Genomic DNA, 13,842 nt, shown 5'->3' with positions numbered 1-13,842 from the left:
GCCAGCCCTCCGCAGCCCGGAGAGGGTCCGGGGACTGCTGACCACAGCTCTGGGGTTGAGGGAGGGAGACCGAGGTGCCCTCCCCCCACGTCCCCCGCTGCACTCAGAGCATCATTGGGCACAGACTTGTTGACTCCGGACAGCCTGAGACAAAGAGGAGCCCCAAAGGTGCCCGGTGGGCTGGCTGGGCGGGGCCGGGCTGCTGCGTGGCTGACTTTGCGGCAGGATCCCCTGGAGGGGCGAGGGCGAGGGCACGGTGTGGGTGGGAGTGTGGGAGTGGGAAACGTAAATAAGACAGCTGCAGCAGAGTGGGAGAGTCTGGGCGCATCATAAAAGGAAACTGAACCGGGCCTGCGAAGGAGGGCACTGGGGGTGCCCCTCCCAGGGGGCTTTCCTTTAGATTCCATCTTACCCGAGAGAGCCGAACAAAGCCCCCCCCTCCCAGCAGGGCCCCCAGGCTAGACTGGGGCAGCGTAAGACGTGGGAAAGCCCATGGCCTTGGCACCTTGTGCAGAGTGAGGAAGAGCTGGTGTTCCTTTCCCACCACCGCCAGAAGTTCCCGGGACCCTTCCCGCCCAGAGGGCACTGTGCCTGCCCACTGCTCCAGCTTCTGCCAGTGACAGGCGTCATCTCTGCTTCCATGGAGATGGCCTTGGGGGGAGCCGGACGCCCCCACTCCTTGCCTCTGTTGCTGATCTGGTTGGAGGGGTGGGGAGATTTGAGCATCAGAAGAGCCGGGCTTGCAGGCCCTCCTGGAAGGTGAAGGCCCCACCCACTCCTCCCCTCCCACCCCAGCCCAAGCGCCCAGCCAGGCACACGCCAGACCTCCGTGCGCAGCTGGCCGTGGAGGGCAGACAATGCCTGGACAGAGCCCAGTTTCTAATCACAAAGCTGAGGACAGGACCTGGCTTGGGCTGGGGCTGGGACGGGGAGCAGATGGTGCCACTGGGAGGCTGTAGGGGAGAATTCTCCGGGCTTTGGGGTCCCCTTCAACCCCCCATCCCCACCCTCGGCAATCGCTTGTCCCACTTAAAGGACTGGGTGGTGGGCTGGAGTAGCGCAGAGCATTGCTGGGAAGCCCCAGGGATTTGGAATTGCCAAGAGCCTAGCCCAGCACGCGCTGAGCTGTCTTTTTGGAAACCCTTTCTTATATCTAACTGAGAATAACTAATGGCAAGCCCTGGGTCCAACTCTTGAGACAGGGAGGCCGGGAAAGAGACAGACTTGGTCTGGGCGGTGGTGGGGTGGGGGGCAGGTGTTGTGTGTATGTGTAAGGGTGGAGGTCCGGGAGCTGCTAGACTAGGTAAGAAGTGCTAGGCCCAGGGCTCTTGGCCCTATAATCTCTCCGGATGAGGATCAAAGCTGGCTTGTCTGCGGAGCCACGGGGAAGGCCAAGGGGGTGCAGAGCCAGAGGAGGCGACTTTCAGGACCTGGGGCTGTGGGATAAGGGGAGAAGGTGTGCGTGTGAGCAGACCCCAAAGCCCCACCCCAGGCCACCCTGGAGTCTGACCCATCTGCCCCTGAGCTCTGCACCGAGACTCCCAGGCCAGCCCCTCCAGCCTGCCCCGTGATATGTTTATCCATAAATCCCCTCGTAGGATAAGGACTCTCTCAGCTCCGAGGCTGGCCTAGGGCCCTGCTTCTACCTGGGGCCGGGGTTTGGGGGGGACCCTGGGGAGAGCTGACCTGCCCCAGGCTGCAGAAATATAGGCCTGACCAGTTGGCAAAGTTGAGATTGGGGAAGGAAGCCAAGTCACGTGGTGCATTTATTTAAGACCCTTTCAAGCCCCCAGCTCTGAGCCCCCAGCCCTCAGGGAGCCCTCAGGGTGGCCTAACCCCCTTCCCCCTTATCTTTGCCTGGTTTCCTTAAGCTTCCTTCCTTAGTCTGCTAGGGTGGGGATGGGGGCTCTGCCGGTTCCACATCCATCCCTGGACACTGCAGGGTCAGGCAGGGGCTGGAAAGGGCATGGGGCGCACCAGCCAGGGGCCCCGGGACAGTCAGATGGCACCCCTGCTCTCTCGCTCGGGTTCTGTAGCTGCAGGTATTCCCCTGGATCCAGGCTCCTCTGAAGTCTCAGTGTCCATCTAAATTTTGAATCAAGAGAATCGGTGGTTTGGGACAAAGACACTGAAGACAGAAAAAACTGAGTGAGGGTGGGGATGCCGTGCCTCAGAAACCCCCTTCCCCGCCCCCTGCCCCCACTCTGGTGGAGTCCAAGGCCAGTCAGGGCCAACCAGTGCCGCCTGTGGCCCCTCCTGTCCAGTTCACAGACCTGGGAAACTGAGGCCCAGGCAGGGCCTCCTGTGGCCAGTGGAGACATGAGAGTCCTGGTGGCGGGCTTCTGCTGCAGAAATAGGGCTTATGTCATCACCAGGAAGTGCAGTGTAGTAACCGCAGGCCCCGGAAGCGTGCCCCCCACCCCGCCCCAGCCAGCCTGCCTGATTGGCTCTCAGTCTTTGAAGACCTCATAGAGGGGGGTGGGGGCAGGGGCTGAGGAAGTGGCAGAGGTGACATGTTCCTGGCACCCTTATTCCTACAGCTGTGCGGGCAGAGGGCAGGGCTGGGGCCCACGAAGTCGGTTACTGGCTGGGTCGTGGGGCCCCATTTCTGTTTCTCCTTCTGGGCCTCAGTTTTACCCACTGTAGAATGGGATCAGCGCTTTGTGCTGGTTTGGCCATTTGTGAAGAGGAGCGGTTTGGATGCAGTAGAAGGTGGCCGGTCCTTAAAGGGTGACTCTTGAGAAGCGAAGTGCGAATGAAATGTTTTAAAAATAAGCCTTTGGGCTTCCCTGGTGGCGCAGTGGTTGAGAGTCCGCCTGCCGATGCCGGGGACAGGGGTTCGTGCCCCGGTCCGGGAGGATCCCACATGCCGCAGAGCGGCTGGGCCCGTGAGCCATGGCTGCTGAGCCTGCGCGTCCGGAGCCTGTGCTCCGCAACGGGAGAGGCCACAACAGTGAGAGCCCCGCGTACCGCAAAGAAAAAAAAAAAAAAAAAAAAAAGCCCTTAAAGCGTATCTAAGCGGTGTCTGTCTAGGTTAAGCCACAGTGACTGTTAGGTAGAAAGAGGAATTCACCTCCAGCCCTTGGATTGATTGATTGATGATTGATTGCAGGAAGCTCGCTGTGATGGAAGGACTGAGCAGGGAGGGCGGGGCTGGGCGCTGTCATTTCCTGCACGCTCACTGAGCGCCAGGTGTCACGCCTGCGTTGTCCCACGGAAGCCCGCGAGGTGGAGATGGGCACAGGCTCACAGCCGTAAATGGAGGCGTCTGGATTTGGACCCGGGGCACCCTTGCTTCCAAGCACGTGCTCCTCACCCTGCTCCACGTGGCCTCGTCATCCGGCTGCTGATTCGCTCTTTCTGGGCACCTCTGTGCCTCCGTTTCCTCCAGCCCTTTCCGCACGTCATGGCCGTGACCGCGAACGCGGGAAGGTACTCGGGGAGGCACACAGGGCTGCGCAGATGTGGCGGGTGAGGCCGGCTGGGCCTTCTTTGTGGGCTGCCTGTCCCCACGTGCTCCTAGTTTGGGGGAGTTCCTCCCCCCACCACTGGGTGGGAGCCACCCTTCTCCCCTTTCCTGAGATTCACACAGCTGCCCCTGGAATTTGTTTTCCTGCCTGAGTGCCACCTCGCCACCCTCTAGGGAAGTTCCAGGACAGCCAAGTCTACACCCACCCCCACCCCAAGTGTCCGTGGGCTCCTGTCTCTCTCCTTTAACCTCTAGCCCAGCAGCTCCTTAGGGGTAGGCGGGGCCCTGAGAGGCTGCCGGGCTTCCTGCTGGGGCAGGGATGCTCGGCCTTGACCCCGGGGGCTAATTCTCTGTCCCAGGGGGATGGGGCAGTGGAGCTCAGTGGCAGGGGCCACGGAGCCCACAGCCCGTGGCAGCACTGTTGGCTGCAGCGTCCTGTCCTCAGGAGCACTCCCTCTCTCCCCTTGGCTGCTCTGCGGGTGGAAGGGATGGAGGGCCACGGTTCCCCATCCCCAGACCCCTGGATGCCTGAGCCCCTACCCCTCTGCCATCCTCGGTGGAAGCCCGCCATCAGAGTGGTGGCAGAGGCCACCAGTCCTTCCTCTAGGCCGGACTGGTCCTTCCTGAGGCTGGAGTTAAGGTGCCCCGAGGAGAGCCTGGCAGGGCGGCTGGGGACCAGGGCCAGCGGGGTGGGGAGAGGCTCAGGCCAGGCGCCTGTTGCTGTGCATTCCTCAGCAGGGGAGTGTCCCCAGGGCCCAGTCCCCACTGAGCTGTCCCCCACCAGATGCAGATGCCGGCACAGCTCTGGGCTCTGCCGCGTCTCCTGGGAGGTCATGGGAAACCCCTGCCAGATGCCCCGGGATGCCGGAGCACAGCTGAGCGGGCTTCCCTGAGCTGGGAACGCCCTCTGGCCAGGCCCTGAGCTGCCGCTCATAGGCTCACAGGCCTGCAGGCTCGCGTGGCCAACAGCAGGCAGGGGCCTGTGAAGCTCCGGATCGGGTCTGGCCGCCCTCGGCCCCTCCTCGCTCCAGCTCCTGCCCTCCCAGCCCCTCCGCCCGCCTGCTTCCTCCCCCGGGCCGGCTTCGGCTGTTCTAGGGGTGCCTGGGCCCAGCTGAGATCCCGATGCCCTGGGGGGGTATGGATAAGACTCCCCGCGCCCTCCCCCATTGGACGGCCTGTCTGGGCATTCCTCAGAAGGCAGTGGCCAGAACCCTGGATGAACAGAGAGAGAGAGAGAGAGAGAGAGAGAGAGGTTAAGGGCATCCTCAGGAGGGAGTAGGGTCGGTGTGCGGAACCCCAGGTTTCCTGTAGGTTCCCTCTGAGTGTCTGCACCACTCCCTGTGCTCCCGGGAAGATGTGTGAGGGCAGAAGTAGGCAGAGGGGGCTGACAGACCCCTTTCACCAGGCTGAGCTCTGTAAACCCATGCCCTTTGACCCCGCCGCACAAAGCCTTCTTGTTTGGGGGTTCAGAGCCAGTCTTTTCCCTGCAGCAGCCTCAGGAAGGCTGGGCTGGGGAGGGTCTGGGAGGCCAGGAGAAGGGCCGGCGGGGGGACACCAGGGCCCTCTGGCTGTCCCGGGGCTCCCCACACTGCACCCCTGCAGCTGAAAGGGCCAGCACCCCAGGCTGGACCTGCCACCCTGCTTCAGAGAGGACTGGCCCCCACGGGAAGACGCTTTGCGCTAAGTCGGCTAAAGCCCCCGGGTGTCTGGGAGGCAGACTCCCCAGAGAGAGCAGGATTTTGCTTCCAGCCGCCTTCCCGGAGCTGGCAGGCTGCCACGGTGGGAGGAGGAGGGAGAGGAGAGGACGCCTGGTAAAGTGGGTGCGGGTGTCCTCTTTCTGCCGCGGAGGGAGGTGGGCGCCGTGCTCACGCAGGGAAGCAGCCTTCTGCGTCCTCGGCCCCCTGCCTGCCCTGCCCAGGCCTTGGCTTTCTTCACTACGGAATGGGAAAATGCTTCCCCAGCAGACAGCTCTCGGCCCTGCTGGCAGCTGGCAGCAGGATCATCTTTCTCCAGCCCACCTCTCTCCGCGCCAGGGCTGCTTAGAGGGTGAGGCCAGACTGGGCACAGTCAGGCTCGGTTTGAATTTCACCTCCACCATTAGGAGTGTGTGACTTCGGGCTTGTTCAGATTCTCCTTTCTGGGCCTCAGTAAAGATGGGTCTTTACACATGACATATGTTCATGCATGTAAAGGAGCTCCACACATAGGTTCTCAAAAGATATTAGGCACTGTCCTTATCAGATGAGGCTCGGGTGGTGTCAGTGACCATGATTCCAGAGGAGGAAGGTTGCACATTCTTCCAGGCTCCCCTTCCCAGGGCTCCACAGCCTTTGCAGGCGGGAAGTTCCTTCTGCCAGCTTATCTGAATCCCTCCCGCTGTAGCTGATTTCCCCTTTGGTCTGGCTGTGTCACTGATGGGGACGAGGTGATCCCCGGCAGGTCATGGCATGGCTGAGTGATCTGGTGGGCCAGGCAGACAGGAGGTCCTGGGGCTCCTCTCAGTGTCCCCTGCCACACACACACACACACACACACACACGACGGAGGCCACGACAGCCCAGCTCCAGATGAAGCCATGCACGCCGACTGTGGGCTGGCCTGAGGAGGGGAGGCCGTGAAATCTGGGCCACCTTGGGAGCAGCACACCCCAAGACGGGGAGCTGGGTGTCCTTACTTCTCTGGGCCTCCCTGGGCTGACCCACTTGCCCAGGGGCTCCTATTCAGGGTTCCAGAAAGGTGTTAGGGGGTCCTGAAGGAGAAAAGAGCAGATAGGCTTATATCCCTGGGGCTTTTTCCAAAGGGACTAACTAGTCACATGGGTGACCGTGGCCATCTGAGGGGAGATTCTCTTCCGGGTCTGTGGTTCTCAGAGACTTCAAGGTGAGGCCTGAGAGGGTGTCTCCCAGCCTGGAAGCCCCCAGAGTGACATTACTCACGGGTGGGCAGCTGCATGCGGGCTGGTTCTCCCTCCTTCTGCACTGAATCTTCAGGCCCACAGCCAGGAAAGGTGGTCTTCCTAGAAGACGTTGTTACTAATTAGCTGTGTGACCTTGAGCTGCGTTAATTTCTCTCTCAGCCCTCATTTGTAAATTGGGGCGGGCGGGGGGGATACCCCCCTTAGAACGTGTGCAAAGTGTGGCAGGTACAGCGACCAGCAAAGAGGCATCTTACTCCCTAAGTGTGGGGTTATTACCTACTGGGGAATTGAGTCAGCAGAGATGTAATGGGGTTCCAGGTCCCAGCAAAAAAGGGTGTCAGGAATTAGACCATACACCACAGCTGGAAGAATCTTCTAGGATTCTGGAACAGTTCTTGGTTAGTTATTTTAATATCACGGCCTATTACCTCTTAGAGAAAAGTAAGACTTCTTCGAGGGGAAAGAGCCTGGGGGCCGCATCCCTAGGAATTCTGGGCAAAGATTTGGGGGCAGGTCAATGAGGGATCAGAGGAGGGACCGGAGGCAGCTGATCAGGCAGGACGGATTTTACCTGAGAAGCTGAGCTACACCCACTGCCCCTCCCCCAGCCCAAGGTTACTGGGCGGAGCCCTGGCCGATGATTGGCCGGCTTTGTGTGATGTCGCCGAGGACTGGGTGGAGTGTGGGGCTCCGGCCGGCTACCCTTTGAGGGAGGGACTTTTCCTCCTGGGCGGTATCAGCATCTCCCGGGCCTGCCTGTCTCCCCTGTCCGCCCCTTCCGCCCTGTGCCGGCTCCCCGAAGAGCCCGGGGACCGCTGAGCTCAGCGGCTGCCGCAGGCCTGGGCTCGGGCTGGCGGCCTCTGTCCCCCGCCTGGAGCATCAGCCTGCGAGGGGGCGGCCACGAGCGCCCGCAGTCCCTCTGCGCCAGCGTGTGTGGACAGATACTAAAATCACCAGCCACAGCCCCCCAGCCCCGCCCCGCTGCGCACCGAGGACCCTGGGCCAGATCCCGCCTCCGAAGAGCTAGCGCCGCCCCTTTCTCCGCGCCCCCGTCCCCGCCCCCGCCCCCGCCCCCGTCCCCGCCCCCGCCCCCTCCCACCGCCCTCTCTGCGGGTTGCCGAGTGGCGAATAGACCGGGCTCTGTTCTGGGAGATTCCGGGCCTTTCTTAGTGGGGCCGTCCGCCCGCCCTCCCCCTGCAGGACCTGGAGAAGGGATGGGGAGGTTTGGGGGGGATGGGGCTTGGGGTGAGGTGCCCATGGGTGACATTCAGGGGGGTCTCTGGACAGAAATGATACTGGACGTTGGGTCCACAAAACTTTGACAAAAACAGGCAGCACGGTTTGCCAACTTGAGTTTCCAAACATTGCATTAAATCATGATCTCTATTGATTACTGAGTTTTTTTCATGTTCCCTTAAATTTTGCACTTGCGGCGAATACCTCACTCACCTCACCCCGGCCCTGCATCTGGTCCACAGCACGCAGCGTCCATGGTTTACTGGCAAGACCCTGGAACCTGGTTCCCACCCCTGACCTCCCGCCCGCGCCCCAAGGGAGGAACAGGGCTGGGAGTGGTGTCATCCTGCCATCCTGCCACCCTACATAGACGGAAGCAGCCTCCTTCCCCTCATCTGGGGCGGTGATGCTGGCGGAGGGCCACTAGCTCTCAGGGCAGCCCACAGTAGTGACCTCACCCCAGGCGGGGCCGGGACAGGAGCTGCCGGAGGGGAGGGCGATGGAGTTCTTAGAAAGTTAAAGCTGGGAAGAGGTCGTCCAGATGACACAGGAGGAAGCGGGGGCTCCTGGACCACAGGAGGATGGGGCAGGGGCTTGTCCAGGGACCGTCTTTATCTCCTGCCTGCAGGGCCTGGGTTCAGATTCTCCACTGGGCAGGGTGTGGTGGGCAGGCGCCCCAGGATGCCCGCCCCCGCTGGACTGTGCCTTGAAGCTGGGTGCCGGAGCCCAGCCTGGCGCATGTGTGAGGCTGTGGTAGGACTCCCCCCGGCTGCCTCCTGCCCCTAATGGTGATGCGTGGAGGGAGTTTATATATCCACCTAGACATTGAGTTTCCCGGGCAGGAGGCAGCTGGACAAGTGGAGAAGCCGCAGGCTTCAGACTCCCAGCTTCCCTGTATTTACTGTGTGTGACTCAACTGCTTCAAGCCTCGACGTTCCTCTCTGGACAATGGACGTTGAAATCCCTAGCTCATCACCTCCCTTAAGTGAGGTGGTCCGTGGCCGGTGCCTGGCCCAGCACCTGCACGTGGAAAGCATCCATGCAATCTTCATTCTCTCTGCCGCCATCTCCGCTTACTCATTCAAGGCCCATTCCTGGGACTAACACACTCCCCTCCTCATCCAGGTCAGTGGCTTTGGTAACTAGTGACTCATCCTGGGCCCGTGTCCTCTGTCCCCCAGCTGGTACCCCATTCTCTGCGTAGCAGTACTCACCCGTCATACCTGCCAAGCACACGGGTGCGTAGAATGGGGCTGGCTCTCTGACTGCAGAGCACCCCACACCAGGATGTGCCAGGCTCTGGAGGGTCCCAGGGTGAATGCCTGGCTGACCCCGCGACACCTGGGGTCCCTCCTCTACGCCCTGTCCCCTAGGCTGCTCTTCCGGCCGCCCTCTTGGTCTGGGGGCTGGTGGGTGGGGCAGAAGCTGGCCCCTTGTCAACGGACTCTGCCCGGCAGGGCTGCTGCTCCCCTCCCCTGCTCCCACTGGCTCCTGGGACCCTGATTCAATTTCCTCCAATCACCAGCATTGCCATCTGCCTGTGGTAATTAAATGGTGTTTGAACCGGATCCAGAAATCCCATCGCAAGCAGCCCACGTGGCAGGGAGGGTGTCTGTGGGAGCTGGAGGGGCCTCAGAGGCTGCCCCCCGCCAGGCCCCTCGTCCCCCTGGGAGCCCTGGATACCCTGGGCCCCCCGGGCCCGAGCTCCTGGTTTCCCGCCTGAGGCCCGGTCCCCTCTGAGGTCACTGCCTGGCACGCTGGGCCCTGCCCCTCAGCCACATGAAGCACGGGAGCATCGAAGCAGCAGAGCACGCACCGCCCGGGCTCAGACCCTGCTGCCCCTGCTGCCTGCGACTGGCCGGGCGCCATCTATTTCCTCGTCCACGGTGGGGACCACAGCGTCCCCCTCGGTGTGGTAGTGTGTGTCAGCCGCCTCCACCGGCGGTGTAGGTGGGAGCGCTGCAGCCTGGGCGTCTTACTGGCAGGTCAGGTTTCTGGTCTGCAGGTGCAGAAAGGATGGGTGGAATCCACAGCTCCCTTCCCAGCCAGAAAACAGTCTGGGAGAGACTGAGAAGCTAGATTCTCACTTCAGCGTGGCCCGGAACAGCTGGATGAGGGGAGCGGGTGGTAGACTCCTCGGATGTCCGGACCTGGCAGCCTCCATGGTGTGAGGACCTGTCCACACCTCAGGGGAAAGGCTGCTGAAGGAAGGCCACCAACCATGGGTGTGAACTGGACCTGGGGTTCTAACCACCTGCTCCCCCGGCCTCTTTAACCCCCTCGCAGCAAAGTGCAGGTAGCAGGCCCAGGTGAGCACCTCACCTGGCCTGCAGTTCTGAGGGGCCTCGGGGGCTGGACAGCCGGGGACAGGGACAGGATGGCGGCTTGGAGGGCCCGCCTCTGCAGCGAGGCGCCCCGAGGTCCTGGACGCCTTCCGGCCTGGCCCTCGCACTCTTTTCTTCTCTTGGTAAATGTTGGCTTAGGGAGAGGGATGCTGACAAGTAGCTCATTGTGAGAGGCCGGCAGAGGGGCTGGCTTTGTGAGCCCATGAGCGCGGAGCCTACCCCCCGCCTTACTTTATGCATCAGGAGGCGCTCCCCGCCAATCCCGACACACGCATGCTCACTGACTCACACTTGGTTGCCATGGGGACCTCCTCCGGCAGTGGCTGCTTGGAAGAGGGGAAGGGGCGGTGCATGGAGACGGCCCTGTCCAAGGCTGCGCCCCCCCCCCCCCGCTTAGCCCTGATGCCGCTTGCCTTCCTCTTTAGCGGGGAGCCCCCAGGGTCCGGGATGCAGCCCCTTCTGTGGCTGGTGCCCCTGCTGGAGGTCCCTGCCTTTCTCCAACTTTTGCCTGGACCTGCTCCGCAGGGCTGTGCCTGGTCTGGCGCCCTTGGCTCCCTGAGAGGAAAGAGCTTGTGCCTGTGACTGTTCCTCCGGCATCTGGTAGAGGGGGGCGGGTCCTGAGCTGCGGGATCCCTGCAGCCCCCGCAGGCCTGGGCAGAGATGCAGGTCTCCTGTGGAACGTAGCCCCCGGCGGAGCAGCCAGGCCTCGCCCTTCCTTCCCCTGCCTGGTCTTGGGCTTTGCCTCCCCAGAGGGGGCCAGCTGCCTTCTCTCCCCCGCTCCGTGGGACAGACTCACGCGCTCCAGTCGGGAGCGTGTGCTTTCATGTCAGTCAGACCTGTCACGGTCCGTTACACAACCTTGGGCAAGTCATTTAAACTCTCCCAGCCTCTGTTTTCTCCTCTGTAGAATCAGGCAAATCATACATCCCTCGCCGGTTTATGGTAACGAATACATGAATTCATTTAGGTAAAATGCCTTTAACGTAGACTGGATACACAGAGTGCTCACAAAATGTTAGCAGCTGCTGCTTCGGGGGGCGCTGATGTTACTATTGCCGTTATTGTTAGCGCAGTATTACAAAGCTGCCCTCATCCTAGGTTTCCTTCCTTCTCCTCCCGCTTGTGGGGCAGGAGGGGCCTGGGGGGGTGGAGGCTTGGTGGCAGGACAGGGAGGACGGTGGCTGCAGTCCCCCCGCAGCTGGGTCTGACCCAGGACTCCCCCCACCCCGGGCAGGATCCGGCCCCAGCTGTCAAAAGAGAAGATTGAGGGCTGCCACATCTGCACGTCAGTCACCCCGGGGGAGCCGCAGGTCCTCCTGGGGAAGGACAAGGCCTTCACCTATGACTTTGTGTTCGACCTGGACACCTGGCAGGAGCAGATTTACTCTACCTGCGTGAGCAGGCTCGTGGAGGGCTGCTTCGAGGGCTACAATGCCACGGTGCTGGCCTACGGGCAGGTAAGCTGCCTCCTCCCACCCACAGCCACTGCTGCCTCGGGCTCCCTGTCTGATGGGAGACAGAGCCGCGCTCAGAGCAGCTGAGATGCAGCTGCGGTTTTGTGGTCCGAGGGTGCTGCTGCGTTGCTGGCTGCGGCTTTGGGACCAGGCCGGGCAGGGACCCAGGCTGGGAGGTAAATGAGGGGGATGCAGCCGGGGTCCGGGGCTCGCTGGCGCCCCCAGGGTGCTGGGTGCCACCCTCCTTCCATCTTTGCCCACGCAGACGGGGGCCGGGAAGACGTACACTATGGGCACCGGTTTCGACGTGGCGATGGCGGAGGAGGAGCAGGGCATCATCCCGAGGGCCATCGCGCACCTCTTCGGGGGCATCGCTGAGCGCAAGCGGCGGGCACAGGAGCAGGGGGTGGCCGGGCCCGAGTTCAAAGTCAGCGCCCAGTTCCTGGAGGTACCGTGGCCTCGTGGGTGGGCTGGAGGGAGACGGGGGCAGCAAGGCCTGGAAGCTGGGCTCCCTGCCAGGGCCGCAGGAAGAGCCTGGGGAGCCAGGGAGGCATCTGCATGTGACGGAGGTTCCTGCTGTGGAAGTATCCCCGCCAGAGCCGGGGGGCCACCTGGTGGGACACTGAAGGGGCTTCCTGCCTCAGACGGAGCTTGAGTCAGTGAGAACCTGTAGGATCTCTTCAAAGCCTGACTGATTACAGCTCCGACACGTACCAGATGTGTGCCCTTGGGCAAGTCGTTTCACCACTCTGCAAAATGGGGGTGATGACACCTACTTCGTAGGGGTTTCAGGGAATGATGAGGAAGCACCTGCCCAGCACACGGTGAGACTCTAGTTCTCGCCCCTTCTGGCCTCTGCTGGGCCCTCCCCAGCCTCAGAGCGGCCTGCCCTGTCCCTTTCTGGTTGAGGTCCTTCCTGACCCTCTGAGCCTTTTCTAACCCCAGAGCAGGAAGGTCCTCCTGAGGGGCCTTTCTGGCATCTGGCCCTGCCTCTCCCTGGGAGGATGTCCGGGTGCCGAGCCCAGGGACCGTGGCAGCTGGGGGCTTTGGGGGTGGGGAGGGGACCTCTGGCCTGCCAAGGGGCCTCTCAGAAGCGTCTCCAGGAGGCCGCTGGGCCTGGGTACTTCCCGTGAGGCCGGGTGTCCCCAGGCTCCTGCTCTAGCGCACCTGGACCGGGCAGCGCCAGCCCACGGACCCCCGGCCCTGGGACGTCTGCTGGGTGTGGGGCCACCCTGGGCTCAGACTGCAGCCAGGCTGTCCTCGGGGGGAGAGATGTGGCCCCAGCCGTCCCCAGGTCTCGTGTTCCCCCCCGCCACGCCCCCCGACCCCGGCCCCAGCGTGGCTACTTTCCCCTAGGGGACCTGTACTGTAGACTTGAGAGTTTCTCTTTATTCTTCTGGGCTTTTGCTTCTGATAAAGAGTCTGCCTCTGTGTGTGTACATGTGCATATATGTGTCTGTGTGTGTGTGTGTCTGTGTGTTCGTGTGTATACGTATGTGGAGATGTGTGTAGGTGCATGTTTGTGTTTGTGTGAGGCATGTGTATATGTGTGTGTCTGTGTATGTGTGTAGGTATATGTGTGCGTATGTGTGTGTGTGTCTGTGTGTGTCTGTATATGTTTGTGTGTATGCGTGTCCTATGCTGTGTATTTCTATAAGCTTCCTCATCTCTTTGTTTTTTCTTTTCTCCATCCTTTTGCCATAGAAAGCCCCAAAGAGCAGTTCAGTACCTAGAAAACCCATGCCAAAGGGTGACCCACAAGGGGTTAAATGATGCCATGCGTCTGTCCCAGCAGACAGACAGACACCAAGGCCCCCACGTCTGCACCGGTCCCTGCCGTTTCCTCTTCCCCTTCCTGTGGGGTATTTCTGTCCCTTTAAGGCCATCAAAGCCTCGGATGTCCGAGGGCTGTGGCCTGCCCCTTCCCCCCTCGGGATTCTGTTGGCCACTGACCAGCTGCCCCATCCCTCCTGCTCTCCAGCTCCAGCCCCCTGCATGGTGCAAACGCCAGCAGGTGAAACTTTCCCTGCCAGCAACTCCAAACACAAGAGTGTGCAAGCCTGAGACCCTCTGAAATGGGGTGCTGCTCCTGGCCAGGCCACCTCCCGTGGTGGCGTTCCCAGACTGCTCTCCATCCCACATTCCTCAGCCCCCAGGGACCATAGGGATAGGACAGGGCGCTGCTCAGCTCTCCACTGAGTTCCACCCCCCTCCCTCCTGAAGCCACACCCCCACCCCCCTTTCCTGCCCTGTAACATCCCAGGCTCTGCCCCAACCACGGTCACATGCTGTTCGTCCACGTGAGGACTCGAGTCCCCTTGTCCCCACCAGGTCCTTAGCCCCCCACCAGGGCTGAGCACTGGGTGCCACTTCCTTGGGGAGTGGAAGGGCTCTCAGGATAGCTCTCCCCGGGGCCCAGCT

The 13,842-nt window shown here is 61.9% G+C and overlaps 1 protein-coding gene across 4 annotated transcripts in view; it reads left to right on the top strand.

The window, feature by feature from the left end:
* KIF21B (kinesin family member 21B) overlaps window positions 1-13,842 on the top strand; it is a 44,440-nt gene that overhangs the window by 1,716 nt on the left and 28,882 nt on the right. For all 4 annotated transcript variants that reach the window (XR_010941512.1, XR_010941511.1, XM_067729857.1 and 1 more), the window contains exons 2-3: window positions 11,202-11,424; window positions 11,687-11,869. Coding sequence is in view for 2 of the 4 variants with exons in the window: in XM_067729857.1 (XP_067585958.1) it covers window positions 11,202-11,424; window positions 11,687-11,869 (406 nt within the window). In the remaining 2 variants the exon portion in view is untranslated. The remainder of the gene's footprint in view (window positions 1-11,201; window positions 11,425-11,686; window positions 11,870-13,842) is intronic.

This window comes from Pseudorca crassidens, chromosome 2 (assembly GCF_039906515.1).
Source record: "Pseudorca crassidens isolate mPseCra1 chromosome 2, mPseCra1.hap1, whole genome shotgun sequence".
Taxonomy (NCBI): domain Eukaryota; kingdom Metazoa; phylum Chordata; class Mammalia; order Artiodactyla; family Delphinidae; genus Pseudorca; species Pseudorca crassidens.
This window is presented reverse-complemented; position numbering and strand designations above follow the sequence as displayed.